The sequence below is a fragment of the Talpa occidentalis genome, unplaced genomic scaffold (assembly GCF_014898055.3).
Source record: "Talpa occidentalis isolate TD23 unplaced genomic scaffold, MPIMG_talOcc4v2.1 talOcc4.12, whole genome shotgun sequence".
In the NCBI taxonomy this organism is placed as follows: domain Eukaryota; kingdom Metazoa; phylum Chordata; class Mammalia; order Eulipotyphla; family Talpidae; genus Talpa; species Talpa occidentalis.
In genome coordinates, this window is record NW_023601212.1 from 79,564,457 (window position 1) to 79,588,761 (window position 24,305).

Here is a 24,305-nt window from a genome sequence, read left to right on the forward strand (position 1 = left end):
TAGGGAACACTTACCTCTGTGGTCCCAGACCTGCCTATGCAGGTTCACTTGCTCTCTGTCCCCATACAGCCGATTCTCACTACTCCCAGGAGCGGTGGTCTCCAAGTCACTGCAAAAAGCTGAGTGAGTGGGCCTCCCCGGTGGTGCAGCGGTTGAGCGCTGGGTTGCGAAGCAGCCCGCGGCCTCTGCAGCGCCGGTTCGATCCCCGGCTGCTCCGGCCACCGGAGGAGGGTCCCACATGGCGCGCAGACCTCTCCTGCCGCCCGCTGCTCCCCTCAGCAGTGTACTTCGGTCCTTCTGCCTGCTCTGCTCCCCACTCTGGCTCTGGTGAATTCTCTCGCCCTCCCACTCTTCTAACTGTACCCAGTGCTTGTATAAATAAATAAAGAAAAATTAAAAAAAAAAAAAAAAAAAAAAAAAGCTGAGTGAGTGACTGACTATGGGACCGTGGCTGCTGGGGGGAGTACTTGGTTAGGTTTCTGTGAGTCTTTGGCCACAACATCAACAGATCAAATTATAACCTTGTCTTATGTGTGTTTTTGTTTAAAGACATTTTTGTAAAAATACACACACACTCTCACTAATATTGAACTGAACAGTCAACAGCACTATAACTCACGCCTGAATGAAGCTTATCTAAGGCACATCCCTGCTTTTTGTGGCTGAGAACACTACCTAATACTTCAGCACTACATTTGAGGGCCATTTTAAACAGCAAAATCACAACAAAAAGCACACAAATGCAAAAAAACTTCCATTAAACAGACAACTTTGATCTGAAAGGAGGCTTCATTTGCCCTTGGCTGGGAATGAGTCCATCAGATAACTCAAGTTTTTACCACTTTGCACACGTTTGCCAATGACTGTAAATGCATTGTAAGTGTTGACCTGGAAGTCACAAATAAATTTTAGTGACTAGTTGAATTCACACAGAAACTGCAGATAGTGAGGCTCAACTATATTGAAAATGATCACATATTGTGGCGTACTATTATGCTAAGTGCATACACACACCAGTGCCCCAAGGAGCATGCGAGGCGGGGGGCCTTCAGCCACAGTCCCAGCACCGAAACAGCAGTACCTGGGCTCCCCTCCCTGCCAGGTTGGGTCTGCGCACAGCTTCTTCCCAGAGCTGCACAGCACTATGGTACAGGAGCTAGGATTAGGTTCTGGGGTCCCAGAGTTTAAGTGGCAGCTCCATTACTTTCTCAGTGACCTGGACAAGTTCCCAGACTTCTCTGAATTTCAAAATCTTGTTTGGTAAATTCATATGGGTAATCTAATTGGAGGGCAAAAATGTATTCTAATACAAATAACTAGGCCTGGCACAGGGATGTCACATGAAGTGCACTAGAATTGCACAGTAAGTGAGCAAGTGAATGAAGGCCTAATTGGTAAGTCAGAACTCTTACACGGAGGTTTCCTGAGACAACCGAGTTATATACACCTCGGTTGTTCAATTCCAGATTCCGCCCCACCCATGAGTCAATCAACAAAAGCATTATCTACTGATGTTCCCTAATCATGATTTTTTTGAGGGGATGTCTTCTGGTATCACCAACTCCCTTCCCACTGATGACATCTAGCTGTTTCCTATCCCCAAACAAAACCCTTAAGACAAATTGAGTTACATGAAGATTTTGATGAGGCCTTAAAAATTGCCAGAAACTGCCTAAACATCATCTTCTGAAGTCCAGTGAAGCTACAATCTGTAAATGTCTGGCCTGGCACCCTGTTCTTTGTCATTAGGTCTCCCGCCAGCCGTGCAATACGCATCTGCTCCTCAGTCTCACTCAGCTCCTGGTCGGGTGAATGGGGCAGAGCAGGAAATGACTTGCCCAGAGCTCCTTGGCTTATCTGAGGAGGGTTAGGACTTGAACCCAGGTCCTTGGGGTCCCAGCTCTGCCACCCTCAACAGCTTCCAATGAGAAAGAACATCCATGAGATCAAGGCTGCAGGTTCGTTAAGAGCTGTAACATACCCTTTCCAGGGAGTTAAGAAAACCAACAGCTGAAAAACAGAACAAAACAAAACACAAAACTAACCAGCCAGTCTCTGACAAAAGAGAAACATGGGTTTCAAAATGTCCCGTCAGGGTGTGTGCTAATTTATTAGGGGTGACTTTCCATTTCAGTTTCCTGGGAAAGAAAAATTCCTGTGATTTGAACTGCTGAAAGGACAGAAGTCGTCACAGATGGTGCTTGGTTCAGGGCGGGGCCAGGGAAATCACTATGAAAGTGAAAGAGGGCCTCCCTGGTGGTGAAGGTGGTTGAGCACCATGCTGTGAAGGTGTCTGCAGCCTCTGCAGCGCGGGTTGGATCATGGCCGGCCAGTGAGATGCCCACATGGCACAGCAGACCTCGCCTGTCTCACCCGCTGCTCCCCTCAGCAGTGTATTTTGTCAGTCTGCCTGTTCTGTTCCCCACTCTGGCTCCGGTAAATCCTCTCACCCTCCCACGCATCTGGCCTGTACCCTGGTTCTTGTATAAATAAATCAATCTTAAAAAAAAAAAAAGTGAAAGAAAGGTCCAGGTTTCTTGGTTTTCCTTCATTCTCAAGTACTATTTCCTAAATCCTATCAAATTCCACTAAAGGCACAAAACATACTTAGAAACCTGGGAGTTGGAGATAAAAAAAAATCCAAAGCAGGCAATGGCTCTAATTAGAAACCACTGCCCTGAATCACTACCCACTTTCTATTTAGATCCCCTTTGACCTCAGGATGAAACAGCCTTTGGTAGGCCCATCCCCATCCCCTCCCTCTAAGTCTGGCCATGACTCCACGCCCTCTGCTCTGGCCCAGTCCTGCTCATCCTTCTAATCTTCAAATGTTCTCCCAAGAGCTCTTTTTACCAGTTCCCTTCCATGGCTCAGTGCACAGGGTGAAACCACGTCTCCCTCTGCTCAGGCCCGATACACTCAATACACACAAGTGTGGTGGGTGCTGCTGGGCCAGAACATGTATCTTGGGGCACAATCTGCACACTCTGCTGAGGACATGGAGATCAGGTGCCCTGCAGTGCCAGACGGTCCCAGAGCCCAGGCCACTTCCTTCAATGAGTCTGGGAAGAGGCCCATGTAAAAGGAAGCCCTGAGGCCCTGTCCCCATCAATTCATTCCACAGCCTTCCCTACAGCTTTTGTAATCAGCATTTCACCGGTCTAAAGAAAACCTTGTGTTTCTGCTCTTTACTAAATAAACAATCCTTTTACAGAAACCAGCCCCAAACGCATCATGTCCAAATCTGTGAGAACAGGCACCAGTGCCAGCAGGTTTCATATTTTCCCTCTTTCGGCAGGAACATTAGCAAACTGCTTGGCAGGAGCACTGAGTATGCAGGAGACGGTCCTCTCTGTCCCTCAGGCTCCGCATCCTGCAGCCAGGTGGGGCTGAGCAGCCCGGGTGTGCTCCCGCTGCTCACTGTCCCAGAGGCTGTGGCAAGACAGCTGTGCTGAAATCGAGCCCTCTTTCCCTCTGAGCTGTGTGCAGGGATGGCTGAGGCCCTAGTCACAGAATGGGCCTGGCTCCAGACGGCTCCCATGGCAAACATCATCGCCCCATGATGAAGCTGGGCTCCTCCTCCTCTTCCTCTGATCCAGATGCCCCCTCAGAGCTGCTGGACGGCTGCTCCTGGGACTGACTGGATCCTGTAACCACAGGACGTTTGGGTTAGAGACACACAAATTCAAGCAGAGAATCAAGGGAAGAAGAACTGAGGACAAATTAGGAACGAGTTGTTCCTGGACAAGGAACAAGCAAGGTGCCAGAGGAGGGCCTCATGTCCATCAGTCTTGGGTATTAGGGATCACTTCCAGAACTGATTGTCTGCTGGTGGGTGGATCTTACCTGATAAAAGGCAGAAACACACTTGAGAGTCCAACACCCCATAAATCAGGCCTCAATGCTTTTTATTTGCCCCCACTACCACCAATGTCCATCATTTAAGGCTAGGCTGACAGCACTCCTGCTGAAATCTCTCACAGGATTTTCAAAAACTATGTAGCAGAGGGCTTTGCCCACAACAAATATGCCAGCTTCCTGGTTCTTCCTAAACACAGACCCATAAACCCTGTCTCTTGACACTCCACATGCAGCTTTCAAACCTGTGTTTTCCCTGGCATGACTGCCAGTACCCACACAGCAGCTGGGCTGGCCCAAAGCAGCCCACAAAGACAGCTTGTTCCCAACTCCTCCTCCCCTCCACTTGGAGCAGGGGAGTGGGCGAGAGCTAGAAGGAGGCCAAGCCAGAGCTCACAGGGACAGCACCAACCCACAGTCCACTCTAGGTGGCCACCCTGCAGACATGGGGGGGGGGGTCACATGGCCCACTGATGGGCCTCCTCCCTGCACATGTGCAGGGACTCACTGGCACCCCCCTCTCCCCCCCGCCCCAGCCTGTGGCTCTGGGGAGCTTTGCTCCTGCCATCCATCATCACAGGGTCAGGCACAGCACCACATTGTCTAAAATTCACCTTTACACTCTGGATGAGCACATAGGATGGGACACTAGAAAGCACAAAATGGGACTAAGGAGGGTTTTTATTTTGTGTACATGGTGTGTAGGCCAGAGGTGCAGGGGAGGGGGGTGAGAGGATTCACCAGAGACAGAGTGGGGAGCAGAACGGGCAGATCCTCTGAAACGCCCTGCTGAGGGAAGCAGCAGGTGAGACAGGAGAGGTCTGCTGTGCCATGTGTGGGTTAACTCCCTGGCCAGGGATTGAACTCATATAGTGCTGAAACTTAACCTCTAGGCCACCAGGAAGGCCACAGAATGAGGAGTTTTAAAAGTACAAACAGCGAACATATTTAAATAGTTAGTATTTGAATATCCACCATGTGCCAGGCTTGGTGCTAAGTCTTTACATAAACCATCCTGTTTAATTCCAGTAACAGTCTATGAGTTAAGTACCACTACTATGTGTCCATTCTACAGGTGAGAAATAAAACTTAGAGAGGTTAGTAATTTGCTCTTCAAGGAATGTACTTAATATCACTGAACTGTCCACTTAAAAGTGGTTAAGAGAGTAAATTTTATGTCTATTTTATCACAATAACAAAAGTGGGGGCAGAGAGACTGAGTGAGAGAGACTACTATGGAGAGACTGAGTGAAAAACTAAAAATAGCCAAGCCACCTTGCCTGGCACAACCGGATTCCTAGAGAAGCACTCCCCACATGCTCACGTCATGGCTCTCAGAGAAAAGGACAAGTTTCTAAGGCACATGTGGGCAGGGTGCAAGGTTGGACACTCAGCTGCCTCCCTGCAAGCCCAGGGGTCAGGGTCTCTGCCATTTGTCCACCATTCCCTATCTCCCAGCTGAGGAGCTATGTGCCAGAGCGTGGGCTCCCCGGTTGACCATGGCAAATATTTCTGTTTTGTTCTATAACTTAGTCATAGTCTGTCTGCCTTAATCCTAAGAACCACCAACCATACCCACATAAGTCTGAACACAGCAGGATGAGCACATAGGATCTGATCTTTAATTTTTGATTTTACAGAAACAAACACTGACTAATCTGAATATTTTTGGAATAGGGTGTTTTGGATGCCTTAGATGCTAATTTAAAGAGGAGGGCTCTAAGTATTCCACGTGGTTGAAAGGCCTCTGAAAATGCAGTGCCTTACTCAATAGTAAACACAATAGATTTCTGTGTGTGGGAGACACATCAGGGCCTAGAAGTATCATTCTCAAAAAAATCTGTGAACTGGGCAGATATTTTTTAAGTCATTTGGTATTTCCACAAAATTAATTCACCCATTCATTCATTCTTTCAACATAATAAATAAAAAAATAAAGCAATCGCTTCTTGCCAGTTACTATGCGTAATGCTGAGAACTAAAAAGACAGTGTCACAAATTGAAACAACGAGATATCACAACACATGTAACTAGGAGGGCTAAAAAGAACCCCAAACTGATGATGCGATTTGCTGGTGAGAATGTGGAGTAACAGGAAAAATGCAAAAAAAGTGCTTTTACAGGCACAGTTGGAAGACAGTGTAGCAGTTACTTAGAAAGCTAAACATCATCTTACATGATCCAGCAGTTACCCTCCTAGGTATTTACTCAACTAATTTGAAAACTTATAACCATACAAACCATTATACCACTGCTTATAGCAGCATTTTCATTACTGTAAAAAACTGGATCTAACCAAGATATGTTGCATTCGGTAAATGGATCAACAAACATGTCCCCAAAATGGGATCAAGTCGGCCATGAAAAGGAACGGGCTGTAAGGCCACTCAAAGGCCCGCACGCATCTTAAATGCTAAGTGAACATAGTGAATCTGAAAAGACTACACGATGTATCATCATTCCAACTATGCAACACTGTGGAAAAAGCAAAAAAAAATACAGAAATGGTAAACAGAGGAGCAGATGCCAGGGAGTGGAGGCAGAGGGAGGTTAAATAGGTGAAGAACAAAGAATATAGGGTAGTGAAGCAATTCTGTATAATACTGTAAAGGTGGATACATGAGACCATGCATGCATTTGTCAAAATTCATTGAATTTTAAGGCAAAAAGAATGAACTTAATGTATATAAAATTAAAAAAAAATCATTTAGGATGTCAAGGACCCCATGGTGTAAAGTGGAAGGTGACACAGGAGCCCAACTGTATCACCAAGGGATGAAACAACTTTGTGACGAGCGCAGAGGAAAGGTGCTGACCTAAGTCATTTTGCTTGAAGACAATAAAGTCCCACAGGGAATTAATTCCAGCATTTGCACAGGGAACAGGCTCACAGCTCTGGAACTGCTAAGTATGTGCACCGGAACAATTAAATAAATGGATGGAGGATGACGGGAGCCAGGTCACCACTGTCAGAGCAGGAGGCTGCAGGCAAACTGCTGAGAAGGCTACAGTGCTCCCTGCGGTGCTGGCAGAGTGGGAGACGCAGTCTGAGCCCAGGTGCAGAGGGAGCTAGACACCACAGACAGAAATGTCCGCAGATCTGTTTATAAACACTGGTTGGCGCACAAACGTATTTCTTTGCTTTATCAGTTAAAAGGGCCTAAAAACAACAATACCCCAGTAGCAAAGAACACACCAGATCTTGGATTCTAATCCCATTCTCCAAAAATAGGAACCAGAACTCTTCCGAGAAATGCTGATTCTAGGTCTTGGGCCAGAAAAATGCAAGCTAAGTCTGGAATATCCTGTAGTGCCAGAAAGAAAGGGAGTTCTTAAACAAACAAACAAACAAAAAGAGAAACAATAACAAAAAGATAAGACATCCCAAACTCCAAAGCTGGAATAATTTAAGCAACAAAATAAATAAGTGCTGGCACTTGCAACCCAGTGCTGGGTTACAACTTAAAAATACATTTTTAAAAATCCATTTCTTTTATCTTTTAGGGTAAAAATATTTCCAAAGGATATTTTAGGGCTAAAGTATCCAAAAGAACTGATTAAATATCAGTCCAAATAAAAGAATTTCAAGTAACTTATATAGGACAAGTGTAGAACTCCCCACTCCTTAAGTGTGGGCTACACAGTTACTTCTTTTTAAAGAGGACAGCTGGAAGGAAAAAAAGAACTTTACAGTGGTAAAATCCAACAAACTGAGCCTCAGCCAGGTGATTGAGGCCAATTTTAATAGTGATGTCATCTTGACAGCAGCCAGCCTTGACATGATGTGATGAGAATGGCACTTTTATCCCTTTGGTCTTTCTCCCCAGAGAATTAATTCCAGCATTTGCACAAGAAAAATATCAGACAAATCCCAACTGTGGGACAGTATGCAAAACACCAATCCTTAAAACTCGAGGTCATGACAAACAAAGAAGCCTGAGAAACTGTCACAGTGAAGAGGAGACTAGGCATACATGATGATTAAACGTAATTTGAGAGTCTGGATGAGACACTGGAACAAGAGAAGGGCATAAGCTAAAAACTAAGGAAATCTAAATAAAGTATGAACTTTAGCTGATACCCTATCAATATTGCTTCAATGACAAATGTACCATATTTATTATATGTCAGTTAGGGAAGCTGAGTGCATGGGAACTCTTTGTACTATTTGTGCAATTTTTCTATAAATCTAAACCAAAATTTAGTTTTAAGAAAGTTACTATCTTACAGGGTCTCGCTGGTGGCGCAGCGGGTTGAGTGCCGTGCTGTGAAGCTGTTGCAGCCTCTGTAGCGTGGGTTGGATTCCTGGTCGACCAGGGAGAAACCCACATGGTGTGGCACACTTCTCCTGCCTCGCCCCCTACTCCCCTCAGCAGTGTCTTTGGTCCATCTACCTGTTCTGCTCCCCGCTGTCTCTGGTGAATCCTTTTGAGACAGGGCAAGCTAGGGTTATTAGGCAGTTTTAGGGACAGTGCAGGAGGGGACCTCTGAGGAATTTAGGGAGGCTTCAGAGATAAGGACAACCAAGGAAATGTAACCAATTCCACTGGGAAAAACAAACATCCTAGGACCACAGACAATCTTGTTAAGGATGGTCCTGGTTTTCTTCAGGTGATAAAGATAAGGTATAGAGATGCTCTCCCGGAAGACTGGGCCATAAAGATAAAGATGCAACAAATGGGGAAAGACAAACCTGTTAGATAAGGAATGTGAAGATCTCCCACTCAGTAGCAAATTAAGTGAGACAGCCGAGAACTGACCAATCCAAAGAGACTGGTGGAGCTTTAGAATAATCAGGGAAAGAAAGTATATATTCCCTGAGATACGACTCCACTTTGGCTTCCTTGCCCCTCCCAGGCCTGGTTCCCTGGCCTGGGAGTCCCACTTTATTTCTGCTCTTTTTCTCCTCAATAAACTTTTTCTTCTTCTAAACAAACCTGCCTTTGCTCGCTTGCTTGCCTGAGCGTCTGCGAAGTTCCTGCTGCGGCTTCGTGAGACACCAACCCGTAGGGGTCTAGCGGCTGGGGCTCAGCGCTGCCCTGCAGCCTGGAATCTGTTCCTGGCTGGGAGACTAGGCCTGACAATTCCGGTATCACTTTCACCCTCCTGCGCCTCTGACCTGTACTCCAGTTCGTGTATAAATAAATAAAATCTTTAAAAAAAAAAAAAAAAAAGAAAGATACTATCCTACCCTCACAGAACTATGACTACAATTAAATTGTTTTTATTTATTTTTTAATTTTTTTAAAGGTGTCTCAAACTATAGTTCCCATGTGCTGACACAGACTGTTTTATTTTTTATTGATTTTTTTTTTAAAGATTTATTTATTTATACAAGCACTGGGTGCAGTCAGAAGCTCGGGAGGGTGAGAGAATTCACCAGAGCCAGAGCGGGGAGCAGAGCAGGCAGAAGGACCGAAGTACACTGCTGAGGGGAGTAGTGGGCAGCAGGAGAGGTCTGCGTGCCATGTGGGACCCTCCTCTGGTGGCCGGGGAGCAGCCAGGGATCGAACCAGCGCCGCAGAGGCTGCGGGCAGCTTCACAACCCAACACTCAATCGCTGCACCACCGGGAGGCCCTACAATTAAATTGACTGACACATTATATGACCTTGCAGATTCTATATACTAAGTATGTGTACAACCCCCTTGAGCAAGGTGAAGCGAAAGGCTAGATCTGTTAAGTTGGCCTGCAGAGGGAAGTCAAAGAGAGAAAACGTGGCAAGAGGAAGGCACAGGAAGGGAAATTCTCCACACAGATGGGGTCAGGTAGCATGCAAAAGAAAAGAGCACAGAGGCCTGAACATGGAAGGGAGTGGCTAGACCAAACCATACAGAAGAATAATTTTTAAAAGCCAGTGCTAGCAAGGATGTGGTAAAAGTGTCCACTGTGGCACAGTTGATAGCAGCAAGAACCGGTGCAGGCACACCTCCCAGATATTGCAGGTTTGGTTCCAGACCACTGCAATAAAGCGAAAATTTCAGCAAAGCAAGTCACACAAATTTTTGGGTTTCCCAGGGTATATAAATGTTTATACTATGCTTTAGTCTATTACAAGTGTTTGATAGCATTATACCTTAAAAAATGTATATAAAGTGGGCCTCCCCAGTGGCACAGCAGTTGAGCGCTGGGCTGCGAAGCTGCCAGCAGCCTCTGCAGCGCCAGTTCGATCCGTGGCCACCGGTGAGGGTCCCACATGGCACACAGACCTCTCCTGCTGCGCCCGCTGCTCCCCTCAGCAGTGTACTTCGGTCCTTCTGCCTGTTCTGCTCCCCGCTCTGGCTCTGGTGAATTCTCTCACCCCCCCATGATTCTGACTGTACCCAGTGCTCGTATAAATAAATAAATAAATCTTTTTTAAAAAGTATATAAATTAAAAAATACTTTTAATAATGTAAAAAATATTTTATTGCTGAAAAATGCTCTTATGAGCCTTTGGGAAATAAGTGGCTATACATTTTTTTTAAATTTTATTTTTATATTCCCCATACAATTGCAACCCTCTTATTTTGACCCCAATCCCTCCTTTCTCCCCCACCCCCATAAAAGTGGCAATACATTTAAAGAGTCATGAAATCTTTTTATGCTCTGTGATGTAGTAATTCCCACTGTTGGAAATATATCTTAAGGAAATTAATCACAAAGAGGGAAGGGAGTCTGGTGCATGATTGTCATCTAAGTGACTTTTAAAGAAGATGAAAAGTAAAATGAATCTTATGTCTAATAGAAGGGAAAGTGGTAACAATTGTGTCACTTGTTGGATATAATGCCTCACTGAAAAAATGATGAAGGACCAAAAATGCTTATAGTAATAAATAAACAAAATGGAAAACTGCTCATATACTATGATATACTATGATTCTAACTATGTACAAGTCACATGGAGAGACTACAGAGAAAGGAGAGAGGGAAAGGAGCGCTACTAGAATGATACTTGAATTTTCCATGTTGTTTCCTTCCATTACTCTTACACCACTGCTTACATAGTATTTTCAAGTCTAGGATTCTGATAGTTTACTCACGGATTACAGAAATACTAGGTAAAACGCCACTGCATATAATTAAGCTGATATTCGCCTTTAAAAAAAAACCCAGATGTATGAGCAGACTTGGAAATCCTTCATTGTACTATGGAATTGCAAGGACATTGGAAAATATTTGTGATACATTACGCAATAAGATTTGGACAATTACAAATAACATACATAAGTTTTATATAATTAAAACATTAAAATGCTAAAATCATTATAAACAATCTATAATCAATAGGGTTACAGATAATTTTTATTTTTTATTTTATTTTTATCTGCATATCCCAAAAATTTCTAAAATGATCTCATATTGCCTTTATTCTCAAAAGGCACAATGGATATGGACAGCTAACATAATATGTATAAGAAATTTGGCAATAAAACAAAGAGTCTAACCCAAAACATCAAATACCAGATATCAGTATGAGTTTCAATTAGGAATAATTTTGTGCCCCTCCCCGACGAGGGCATATTTGGCAATGTCTGGAGGACTTTCTGATTGTCAACAACGGAGCGGAGGCTGGGTGCTACTGGCATCTGGTGAGCAGGGGCCAGGATGCAGCTAAACATCCTCGAGTAAACAAGATATAATTCTGCACAATAAAGAACTATCCCATCCAAAATGTCAATGGAGCTGAGGTTGAAGAACTGCTCTCCACACACTTAGTAACGAATCACCTTAAGATCACCCTGGGTTTGTTTGGTAAGCAGGACTATTTTTGGATAATTAACACTGGTGTTAGAATATATCATTTGGGAGTTCAAGGCTTCCTGACTATGCACACTGACTTGCTGCCACCTGGTGGTGCTGTTCAGACACAAGTCCCACATGACGCCAAGTTACTGGACCAGCCCAGGAAGCAATTGGGATATATCCTCTCCAACAACAGAGCAGATCTTCTAGTCAGTTACCCTCACTGGTCTTCAGAAGAGCCAAAAAGTTTGAGAGATTTCCCTTCAAACCCATCTAGAACCCAACAGTGGCTTGAAGCCACCTTGTGGCACCACTGAGCATCACCACATTAAATTCCTATTAATTTCAACCCTACAGCTAGAAAAATGTTTCTTTCATAAAATGAAACATAAGGGAAACGGAGGCGGTGAGGTAAAAGGCACACAAACCATTTTTACAATAGTTCTGCCTACAGCACTCTCTCTCCTGCCTACCGGGAGTGAAGCATCTCCAGCTCTGGTTATCACTATCATCCTTTAACATCAGCACACGGCATAGGCCCGCCTTTGCCGTATCAAGCTTCACAGATTTGCAGTATTTTACAAATTGAAAGCTGTGGCGACCTTGTACCAAGCAAGTCTACTAGTGCCATTTGTCAATAGTGTTTACTCCCTTCTGTCTGCCACATTTAATTAAGGTCTGTACAATTTTTTTTGACATAATGTTATTGGACACTAAATAGACTACAGGATAGTGTAAGCACACTTTTCACATGCACTGGAAATTTTTTTAAATCCTGTGACTTATTTCATTGCAACACTTGCTTTATTGCATTGGGCTGGAACTGACCCATGGGATCTCCAAGGGGTGGCCTGGATATGCAGGTGCTAATTTCTCAGTTAAGTACAGCAGCAGGGCCTGTGTGGTATCATGACAACTTTCAAATTTGTTTGCAGCCCATAGTCCACTTAGAAACATAAATATTTCGCCAAAAAACTTATTCAGAGTATGAGGCACTCAATTATCTAGTCTATTTTATTCATGTTCTTTAAAAGACACAGCTGCAGGGCCTCCCTGGTGGCACAAGGGGTTAAGATGCAACCTATGAAGCTGTCCACACCACTGCAGCATGAGTTCGATTCTTGGCCAGAGAGCTGACTCACATGGCGCAGCAGACCTCTCCTGATTCGCTCGCTGCTCAGCAGTGTATTTCAGTCAATCTGCCTTTCTGCTCCCCACTCTGTCTCTGGTGAATCCTCTCACCCATCCCCCATCTCTGGCCTGTACCCCAGCTTTTGTATACATAAATAAACAAATCTTTAAAAAAAACAAACAAACAAACAAAACCAAATAAACAAACAAAAAAAAGATCACAACCCTTGGGCCTCCCTGTGGCACAAAGGGTTAAGTACCGCACTCTGAAGCAATCCACAGCCTCTGCAGCACGAGTTCGATCCCCAGTGGCCAGGGAGCAACCCACATGGCGAAGCAGACTTCTGACTTGTCCACTGCTCCCCTTAGCAGTGTACTTTGATCAGTCTGCTTGTTTTGTTCCCTACTCTGTCTCTGGTGAATCCTCTCACCCCCTCTAGCCTGTACCTCAGCTCTTATATGCATAAATAAATCTTAAAAAAAAAAAAAAGATCACAACCCTTGGTTTGAAAAACACTGCTACTAGGTGTGTTCTGATGACATAACACGGGAGCCTATGCCCACCTTTTGATGGAACTGCTGCTTGGGCGGAGGAAGAACAGTGAGAGGGCACAGGGCTTTTAAACAAGTTGGAGGCTCAGGATGAAATCTATCTGCCAGTACTAAAATCTGTTGTGTAATTTCAAATATTCTTTGTAGCCTTTGGAAAATTCAAGAAAGGTGACTGAAAATGGCATGGTAGCATGCAATCTAATGTGTCTAAAAGGGATTCCAAAAAGATTTAAGAAGACCCAGCTCTGTGAGGCTGCCACTGGTCTCTTCAGTTCTAAAGTTGATATCCCATCTCAAAGACCTAGTACCGGGTCATTAAGTTCAAACTTAATGGCAAACTTTTTCTTTTGAAAGGGCTCTGTAAGGGAAATTCCCCCCAAAATGTGGTATATCTTTTTTTAATGATTTATTCACGCATACATGAACTAGGGTACAGGCCAGAGGTGCGGGGGGCGAGAGGATTCACCAGAGACAGAGTGGGGAGCAGAACAGGCAAGGCTGGAGAGGTCTGCTGCGCCATGTGGGAAGCTCCCTGGCCGGGGATTTAACTCGTGCTGTGGATAGCTTCATAGGTTGCGTCTTAACCCCTTGCGCCACCAGGGAGGCCCCCCCAAAATGTGGTATATCTTAATGAAGGCAAGAAGTTTGCAAACTACAGAATTTCAGATCTAAAAAAAACTTATTTCACAATCTAAAAAAAAAAAAAAAACAAAACCCCACTCAAACAGGGAAGCCAGGTGCTTGAGGTCAGAGTGAGCCAAAGTGAGAGCTGAGCCTACAACACACCTACCACACTTCCTGTATGGCCTCAAACCACAACTATGACACCCCTGGGTAAGAAGAAAGCAGACTGAGGCTGGCTGACCTATAGTTGGAGAGTAATTCCATGTCTAATGTTTTAGTGAACAGGTCTACGTTGGCCTAAATGAAGCTGGAGAACTGTGGCTGGGGCTCAGTCTGGCTCAACATTTTTATCAACAACAAAGGAAGTTTGTTTATGAAACCTGTCCTTGACAACACAGGAAAGACATAACAAGTAAGATTCCAGAATCAGAATTCAAAAGGATTTTAGAAGCCTGAATCAACAGAGCCAATAATATCAAGTTGAAATGCAAAAGAGATAAATGTAAAGCCCTATATTTGGATTTCAAAAACCAAATAGAGGGTTCTAGGTAAGATGGAGTGACACATTCAACCCTTTCTCCACACTGAATACAGCTATAGGATCTGGACAGACTACATGGCCTTTGACATGCAAGCAGAGTGGGGAAAGACCAAAATATATAGAGTGCCACTGGGATAGCAGTGCATTTCCTAGTTTGTCCCCCCTCTTCCAGTGTGGCCCAGATCCAGAAGCAAGTGGTGGAGACTGACAGAGAGCAGTCCAGAAACCCTCAGTTCTGGTTCGAGGAGTGAGAAAGGAACGCCTAATTCTCAGAGTGAGGGATATCATTGCTTCTTCTCTCTTCTTCATTCTCACGCCGGATTTCCAGGCATTACCCTAGGCTCACAGGGGCATTGGAGACAGTGGGGTTTTATAGACACAAAAACTCTGAAGGATCAGAGAAGTGAGATGTGGGCCTAAGATCACCAGGCAAACCCTGGTAGCTTTTCTTGTCTGTGTTCTCCCACAGCTCAGCACTGGATGCAGATGCTGTTGCCGGAAGTCTGTAGCAGAATGGGTTAACTAAAACCCACCCAGCTTTCTGGGGCCTCCCTGGTGACACAGGGGTTAAAGTCTCAGTGCTATCAAGTTATCTCCAGTCACTGTGGCATCAGTTCAATCCCAGCCAAGGAGCTGACCCACATGGCACAGCAGACCTCTCCTGACTCGCCCACTGCTCCCCTCAGCAGTGAATTTCAGTAGGTTTGCCTGTTCTGCTCCCCACTCTGTCTCTGGTGAATCCTCTCACCCCCTACATCTCTTCTACACCCCAGTTCTTGTATACATAAATAAATAAATCTTGGAAAATAAAATAAAACCCCAGCTTTCTGGCTCTAGGTCTGAAAAAGGAAGCACCAAGAAACAGGAAACTAGAGGGGAGATCATGCACAGGAAGGAGATAAGAAGAGACACCGCTATCAAAAGGGCCATTCACTTATATGATCTGACGGGTTTTTATGAGCTGGGAAACCCAATTAAAATCAGTGTTCCCATGTTTTCTGAGAGATCAGATTTTGCAGCAAAAATAAATGACTTACCCTGCATTTATAGCCTGGTTCATGATAATACTGACGTACAGGAAGTATACCATTTTACACACGTTTTAGTTTCCTACCAAGTGGGGCAAATTTCCCAATAGGAAAGAAGGATGATCTTTCCTGCATCCACAGCACCTGTCCCCGCATGAAACACCACACACTGCTGGGCGCTGCTTCTGTCCATCCATTGTGGATCAACATCATCTCCAGACCGGGACTCGTAACTGCCCTATCCTGGGAAGCTAGCCAACTTCTCCAGGGTTTCTTTCACATGTATTAACCTGTACCCGTGATCCGTACACAACTCTATTAACCTTAGTAAAACAAAGACACATGTAACATGTCCCCCAGACATCTGGCATCATTAGTCTTATGCGAGAATGATCACACGTACTAAGCAGGGAGTAAAAAAGACTTCTGTCAGGTGGGCGCTGTGGCTCCTGCTCTGTCCATGGGTTTCAGGGCTGAGGCCCCCTGTATGTAAGCTGCTCTTAATAAACTTTAATTGTGATTAATGGATGTGCCTGCTTCATTCTTTGCACTCAAATTACCTTCTCAAGCTGGGGAAACATATTTATTCCCACAGCCGCAGAGAATGCCAGCAACACTGCTGAGCTACTTTACCAGCCAGGCCCAAGGGAAGGTCTGTTCTGGACTCAACACAAGTCAGTACTTTTTTTTTTCTCTTTGCTTAATCCAGTTTGGCTTTGTGATACTTGTAAATAATTGAGCCCAAACTAAGAAAAATAAACCCTCATAGCTCCAGTGGCCAGTCTACCACCCCAAACTCTCTATCTCAGTCATTCCTGACAGGCCAGATTCTAGTAACACCAAGAAAAGACCAAACCAAGCAAAGTGGGCTCCGCTTACCTTCTTCTAGTTTCTTCTGTTCAAGCTTCACCTTCTTTGCCAATAATTTCTTTTCTTTTAACTTCTGGCTACAAAGGTAAAACAAATATATTAATCTCTTAACTACCTTGTTGTTTATTTTGGAAAGTAACCATTAACTGAGAACATCTTTTAAAATTTATTTACACAAACACTACAATAACAAAAGAAATACTTTCTCACCATTTGGCTTCGCCAATATTAGTAACACGATCAGGTTGCTGAAGGAGGGCCCCCCCATGGCGCAGCGGTTGAGCGCTGGGTTGCGAAGCTGCCCGCAGCCTCTGCAGCGCCAGTTTGATCCCTGGCTGCTCCCCGGCCACCGGAGGAGGGTCCCGCATGGAGCGCAGACCTCGCCTGTCTCACCTGCTACTCCCCTCAGCAGTGTATTTCGTCAGTCTGCCTGTTCTGTTCCCCGCCCTGTCTCTGCTGAATCCTCTCACCCTCCCGCGCATCTGGCCTGTGCCCCGGTTATTGCATAAATAAAAAGATCTTTAAAACAAACAAACAAAAAACTTGCTAAAAGCTTTGCTTCCTCTTCAGACTGAGTTCTGACTTGTTTCTGGATTATATGACACTTCTTCACTAATTTACTGCCTAATTTACTAATTCTTACATTAATTTACTAGAAGTTTGTACTAAAATACTAACTTCTGTGATGCCGATTCTTCACAAATTATTTGTGAAGATGTAAAAGCTTTGATCACTTTGTGGGGTCTCATGTCTTTGAGCCTCCTGTATAATATGAAGTTTTTTTTCTCCTTTGTTAATCTGCCTGATGTCAACTTAAATATCAGACCTGTCAAAAAACCTAAAGGAAAGAAAGGAAAAGTTTCCTGCCCTACACTGTCTTCATCATGAATCAGATAAAATCCTCAGGTGTCCTGAGGTGACTAAAGCAACCTCAGAAATGCTGGAGATGCCTTTTCATTGCAAGATATTTATTTTTTTTAAGATTTATTTTTATTTATTTATGCATACAAGATCAGGGGTATAGGCCAAAGATGAGAGGGGGTGGAAGGTGGGGGGAGATGAGAGGATTCACCAGAGACAGAATGGGGAGCAGAACAGGTGGCTCTACTGAAATTCATGCTGAGGGGAGCAGTGGGTGAGAAAGGAGAGCGAGGTCTGCTGTGCCATGTGGGTCAGCTCCAGGCCTGGGTCAAACCCATGCCAGTGGCTGGTGATAGCTTGATGACGCTGAAACTTGAACCCCTGCGCCACCAGGGAGGCCCCATTCCAAGATATTTAAAAACCGTTTTTAGAATTCTGCACAGCTCTCTAAAGGTGGAGGTAGCATTTATTAAAAAACACTCACACTGTAGCCTGTAATAATCAGGCACTTACTTAGGTCACATACCCTAAGCTAAATGAGAAACTGAGACAGATCGTTGTTAAGTCTGATGTTAGAATACAGAAGTGAAGGAGACAGAAATCCATGCAATGACCAAAGTGCTGACTTCCAAGCTCTGGATAATCTGTAATGAGCTGGGGGTGGATGTGGGGAGAGAGTTAAGTCAGGGGAGAGCAATCAGTGATTTCACCTCTCCCAGGTTCTAGAAGGAAAGTCATTCCTTGGCTGGCTGCTCCACCACAGGTTGAAAAGCCAGAGATCCACAGGTCAGACAGGTGAAGCTGCCACTGCAAGGACTTGCATCAGCTATCTACTCTCACATGTCCCACGCTTAAGTCACCTCAGTTATGGGGTACCACAGTGCCCTTACCGCTTTTTTCGCCGCTTTGCAGTCTGCTCCTCTGCAGCAATTTTATTCCTTTCCAATCTCTTCTGAAACTCTGCATCCAATTTTTGCTGCAAAAAAGCCCACATCATTTAGACACACTTGAGTCTGGGTCACCAGTAGTAGGGTTCTGTTTGGGCTGGGTCTGAGAGTTCTAGAAGTTATACCACTGGGGGTGCTATAAATTCATCAAGTCTCCAGGGTCATCCCTTTCAATATATGGCTCTATAATGGCAAGTAACTCTTTCAATTAAGATACCACCCATGCACAACAACCTGTGAGAGAAAGTAAGAGGGGGCACACTGTGTCTTCCTTGAAGGCACAGAGCACCACCAGCTCTGCTGAGCCAAGGCAGTGTGATACTGTGACTGAGAACAAGAAATATTTATATTTGGTTTTCATTCACTATTCCTGGCATGAACTTCTAAAACGCTTACAAATTTCCCATCTAAACATCAAAAGGGCATCTTTTATTATATTTAGTTCAGTTCCCAGTTTCGGAATTAGCTGGAGATAAAAGGTGAAATGGGTGTCTTTTGTTATTGATAACAAACCCCTCTCAACTAAAGTTAAGGAAGGACTTTTATTTTTTATTTTTTAATTTTTTTTAAGATTTATTTATTTATGCAAGCACTGGGGTACAGTCAGAAGCACGGGAGGGTGAGAGAATTCACCAGAGCCAGAGCAGAGAGCAGAACATGCAGACTGACGAAGTACACTGCTGAGGGGAGCAGCGGGCGGCAGGAGAGGTCTGCGCGCCATGTGGGACCCTCGCCCAGAGGCTGGGGATCGAACCGGCGCTGCAGAGGCTGCGGGCAGCTTTGCAACCCAGCACTCAACTGCTGCGCCACCAGGGAGGCCCAAGGAAGGACTTTTAGAAAGATAAAGGGTAGAGGGTTAGTTGCCAGGGAACTTTCAGTTCCATCTCCCAACCTCTAGAGACAGGAGGGGCTGGAGGTTGAATTAATCACTAGGGGTTAACTGCTGCAGGGAGCCTTGCTGCCCCAGCCAGGTAAGACACTAGCAAGCAGCTAAGAAAAGGGCCTTATACCGTGGGGCCGAAGCTTAAAGAGCCTCACAGCATGGGGCTGAAGAAAAAGAGCCTCACACCGTGAAGCTGAAGATTTCTTGTGTTTCACACTGTGGGGCTGAAGACTGAACATTCCTTTGTTTTTTGTTCTTGGTCATAATAAGAAAGAACTTTTTAGTAAATACATTGGGCAATAAATTATAAGTATATTATAAGTACATGGCATGGAAAATTACTTACTTAAAAATTAAACACTGAATAATTTGGCCCACTTGACAATGGGAAATAATTATTGTACAAGGGCATGTCTGATAAGCAACCCAGAGCTGGTCATAATAATATTCCTCATATGGAAGTTCCGTAGAGAAGCCTTGTAATGAATCATAAAGTTGATTACGCTAGGAGTTTCTAGGTAGAAAAAAGTGCTAATAACTGATTACTGGGAAGCAACTGGTTTCTAGCTGCGGGCCATATAGATAGAGGAGTCTCCTGATATTGTAGCCTTGGCGATAGGGCGGTACCAAGGACTGTTAGCTGACCTTGTTTAGTCTGTAATAATGAGTCTAAATTTTAATTATCTATTAACTTTTTTTAATTTAAATTTTATTTTTATATTCCCCAAACAATTACAACCCCCTTATTTTGACCCCAAGCCCTCCTTTCCCCGCCCCCACCCCCCCTTATCTATTAACTTTTAAGGTAGTTTCTTTTCTCAAAAACACCTAGGTGTCAAAATGTCTATGGGAAAGGAATGTACTGATTGTTTTGTTTTGCTTCTATGCATATGATGATGTAATCCCATTGCTTGCTTTAAACATATAAATAAAGACCCGCTAAGACTCTCAGCAGGAGATGCTTTCACCAAAATAAGAGTGTCTGTGTCTACCTCATTTCCCCTTCCCCTTCAGTCCTAAGGTTTGGCCTAGGCCGGCTCATCCTTTCTGGGACACCTGACCTGACATTTTGCTAAAAGCTGGTCTTCGACCATACCTTCAAAGACTCCCAAAGGATGGGATGAAAGAGCTTCTGGGATGAAGAACACATGGAGGTACTAGGGTGGGAATTGAAGCTCTGAGTCCCTTCCATCTGGCTATTCCTGAGTTACGTCCTTTTAAAATAAACTAGTAAGTAAAACACTTCCCTGAGTTCTTTGAGCCACTCTAAGTAAATGAATCAAACCCAAGAAGGGAACTTCTGATTTATTTGTCAGTTGGTGAGAGCAGGGCAGAGACAGCAGGTAACTATCTGGACTTGAAATTGAAGTGTCAGAGGTTTAGTAGAGTTCTGAGTAGAGAAGACATAAGGAGTGTGGAATTTTCAAGTCCTAAGTAGCCACAGTTATCAAGTAACTGGTTCTAAAGCAGCATTAACATACTGCTGTTGTCTGGTACTAAACACACAATACATATCCACACATCTAGCCTTCATGTTATTTCTTCTTAGCAGCTACCTGTTTCTAAGCCTCAGTTTCCTCATTTATAAAATGAAGAAATATTGAGTTGCTGGAAGAGTCATGACGCATTTTTGCTTGAAAAACATAGAGGGGCCTCCCTGGCCTAGGAGTTAAGTCTCAGCCTATCACTGCTAAGGCCTGAGTTTGATCCCCAGCCAGGAAGCTGACCCACATAGCGCAGCAGAACACTCTGTCTCACCTGCTGTTCCCCTTAGCAGTGTATTTCAGTAAATCCACCTGTTCTGTTCCCTGCTGTCTCTGGTGAATCCTCTCATCCCCCGTACCTCTGGCCAGTACCCCAGTTCTTGCATGCATAAACACATAAATCTTTTTAAATAAAAACTAAAATAAATAAATAAAATAGAAAAAATACATCATGACTTTTCTGACACCCAAAAATTCTTCTATCCCAGAGCCTTTAGGAAGAGAAAAATGCAACCACCCACAGGAAAGCACTTATAAACTGCAAAGACATCTATAACTCAATAAAGAGACACAGGAAAGCACACTACTATTCACACCAAACACAGAGTTAAATGGAATCCTAGGCATTCAGCTAAAAAAGAGAATAATATATAATAACTCAAATGGTGGAGGACATCTGCTTCCTATTTTATTTCATGGCAGATGGCTTGGAGGGGAGAGGACTCTGCTGTATTCTCCACACACAAGGAAGTTCTCTTCCCTCATTTGTCCCCTAGTATGAGCATCAAGCAGTGCTAAGTCTGACCTTAGAGTAACCTGGACTCTACTCAATATCTGTTTTTCATGCTATCTTGGAAGGCAGCCCTCACACAGGCCATAACCAGGTATATCGACTCTTCTTTAAATGCTTTTTTAAAAAGTTATAAGTATACACTGCCCAGACCCCAAGGCTTGACCAGTTGCCTCACTGACCTTCTCAGCCATGGCATCCATGTAGTCTTGTCGCTGGTACTCTCGCCGGCGCAGATGCCTGTACACATGGAACTCTCCACTTCCAGCCCCTGCACTTGAACCTAGAGGCAGGACAGTTCAGAATTCTTGAAGAAATCTAGTTAGCAACATAGGCTACACTTAATCAAAATGGGCTAACGAAGAAACTGGAGAGGTGGAAGGCATCCTGCCTACCCTGTTCTCCATTGTGTCCCAGAATCTAGCACAGTGCCTGGAATAATATAGGCACCATTACACATTCGTTACATGAATGCAGAAAATGAAGTCACAAAACATTCCACTCTAACACAAATTTAAGAGAAGGAGCAGACTATAGTTGAGTATCAGAAACCTACAAGAGAGCCTGTGACCTTTCCCTCCCTTCACAGGATGATTTCACATTTAATTATGCTAGATTTCGAAGTTGAAAGATGTCCATGATATAATCAGTGAAAAAAGTAGGTTAACTGCAACAACTGTATTTTTGTAAAAACCATTTTTTCTTAAGCGTGTGTAGCACTGACTATAGAGGTCAGAAATGCCGTTATCAGGTACAAGTAGAATGACGCAAATGGCGGGGGTTCTAACTTTTTCATATTTCTATTTTTTTTCTTTCCTTTTTTTTTTTTTTTTTTTTTTTTTTTAAGAGGCATGCTTTATTTGTTTGCTGGTTTGTTTGTTTGTTTTCTTTATACATGCACTGGGTACAGTCAGAAGCGCGGGAGGGTGAGAGAATTCACCAGAGCCAGAGCGGGGAGCAGAACAGGCAGAAGGACCGAAGTACACTGCTGAGGGGAGCAGCGGGCGGCAGGAGAGGTCTGCGCGCCATGTGGGACCCTCCTCCGGTGGCCGGGGAGCAGCCGGGGATCGAACTGGCGCCGCAGAGGCCGTGCGCAGTTTCGCAACCCAGCGCTCAACCGCTGCGCCACCGGGGAGGCCCTCTTTCCTTTTTTTAAAGATTTATTTATTTATGCATACAAGAGCTGGGGTACAAGGCCAGACCTGTGGGGGTAGGGTGGGTGAGAGGATTCACCAGAGACAGAGTGGGGAACAGAACAGGCAGATTGACGGAAGTACAATGCTGAGGGGAGCAGCGGGGGAGTCAGGAGAGGTTTGCTGCACCATGTAGTTTGCTCCCTGGCCGGCTGGGGGATTGAACTCGTGCTACAGAAGCTGTGGACAACTTCATAGGTTGCGTCTTAACCCCTTGTGCCACCAGGGAGGCCCCTATTTATTTTTCTTTATACTTAGTATATGTCAATTTACAATCTAGCAATATAAAACCATTTCCCCTTAGAAAAAAGTATTTTGCATTATTAAAAATCAATGCAAAAGAAAATTCTTGAATTCCAAGGCATATACAATGTCTTTGTTATAAGAGCAAAATATTGGGTCTGTGAACATTTTTTTCCCCATCAGAGATTAACAAACAATATCTCTACTTTAAAAAAATCCTATTTACACACACACACACAAACACACACACATTACCCATTACATCTCGGACAAATTCTGGGGGAGGTCGAGGTGCCCATTCACTCATTTTTTCTGGAATTGGAACTGCTTTGTCCTGCAACAGTTAAACAGGAAAGCACTTATAAGTATAAACTGCTGGCAAAGTCACATCCCTTATAACCAAAGAATTTTAACTGGTGAAGTAAGGCAGTTTTGCACCTTGGACCGGAAGCTGATTTTACCTTCTCCCTCTGTTTTAGCTTTACTCCATCCTATATACTTTGGGAGTCTATCACAGCCTACAGCCTTATTAGAGCCTCACTTAACTTTCCAGAGCAGAGCTCTAAAGTCACTCACTATGGTTGGGAACGTCGAGCTTCAACCCTTCGTACTACACGAGACTCAACCCTTTCTAAGAAAAGTACCAGGCCTTTTCATCCAGTTGTTTTTATGACTGAGGATCGGATGATAGGAGAGTGACTTGCCCTAGGTATCTCGGCCATAATCCGTGCTATTTAGAAGAAAATTAACCCTTGGGCTAACTCGTGGATTCTACCTTTCCAGTCTAACGCTTCAGTTCACAGAAAGTTAAAGCGAAAAGGGCCCTACAGGACGGGAAGGGGCTCCACAGCGCCCTCGTCCAGACTCGCCTCAGACATCAGGACAGAAGAGAAGCTCGCCATCTCCGGAGCCGCCTAATCCTTCCTAAGGACTGGCCCTGGGGTTCGGGTATGAGTTCCTGAGTTTGGAGGCGAGGCGGGGATGCCCGGCCCGCGGGTCCCAGGGGTGTCAGAACCCAACCCGGACGGGAATAGGAGGGGCCGTCGAACCCGCGTCACTCTCACCGGGTTCTTCATGAGCCGCTCCAGTTTGAGCTTCTGCTCCTCCGCCGCATTCTTGGGGATGACGAGCGCCTGGGGCTCCTTCTTGGGCCTCGGTGGTCGCACCGAAGAGGCGGCCGAGCTCGCCATGACAGCTTTCCTGCCTCCCGGGCGCGCGGCGGTGGCGCGCACTTATGACGACAGAGCCGTGCGCCAGCAAGCGCGGGCTCCTAGCTGGGTGGGGCCGGGGCGGAGCCGTAAACCGGAAGCAGGTGCTCAATATTCATGAGCCTGAGCCGGGGTCAGTTGTTTCGATCCGTGGAGGTTGGTTTCGTTTCCTGCTTCTGAACAAAATCAAGGCGTCCTAAAGTCGATGTCCTTCGGGAGAGATGGCCTTACATGCCCGAGGGCTCGGCGCCATCCGTTCCGTCCCGTACCCGTGTGCATCGACCGCCACTTGCTCTGCTGATGGTTCTCCGCATCCCCTCCCGACCTGGGCCTTTGTCCTGGCACGTCTTTGGGTCTGGTCCACTCC

The 24,305-nt window shown here is 44.8% G+C and overlaps 1 protein-coding gene across 1 annotated transcript; it reads right to left on the minus strand.

Moving 5' to 3' along the window:
• Positions 1-431: 431 nt before the first annotated feature.
• PRKRIP1 (PRKR interacting protein 1) lies at positions 432-23,949 on the minus strand. Its single transcript, XM_037506887.2, has 6 exons — positions 23,795-23,949; positions 22,986-23,064; positions 21,477-21,577; positions 18,081-18,166; positions 16,339-16,406; positions 432-3,647 (listed from the first exon to the last, which is right to left on the minus strand). The coding sequence occupies exons 1-6, from the start codon at positions 23,918-23,920 to the stop codon at positions 3,550-3,552; spliced, it is 558 nt and encodes a 185-aa protein (XP_037362784.1). The 5' UTR covers positions 23,921-23,949; the 3' UTR covers positions 432-3,549.
• Positions 23,950-24,305: the final 356 nt, after the last annotated feature.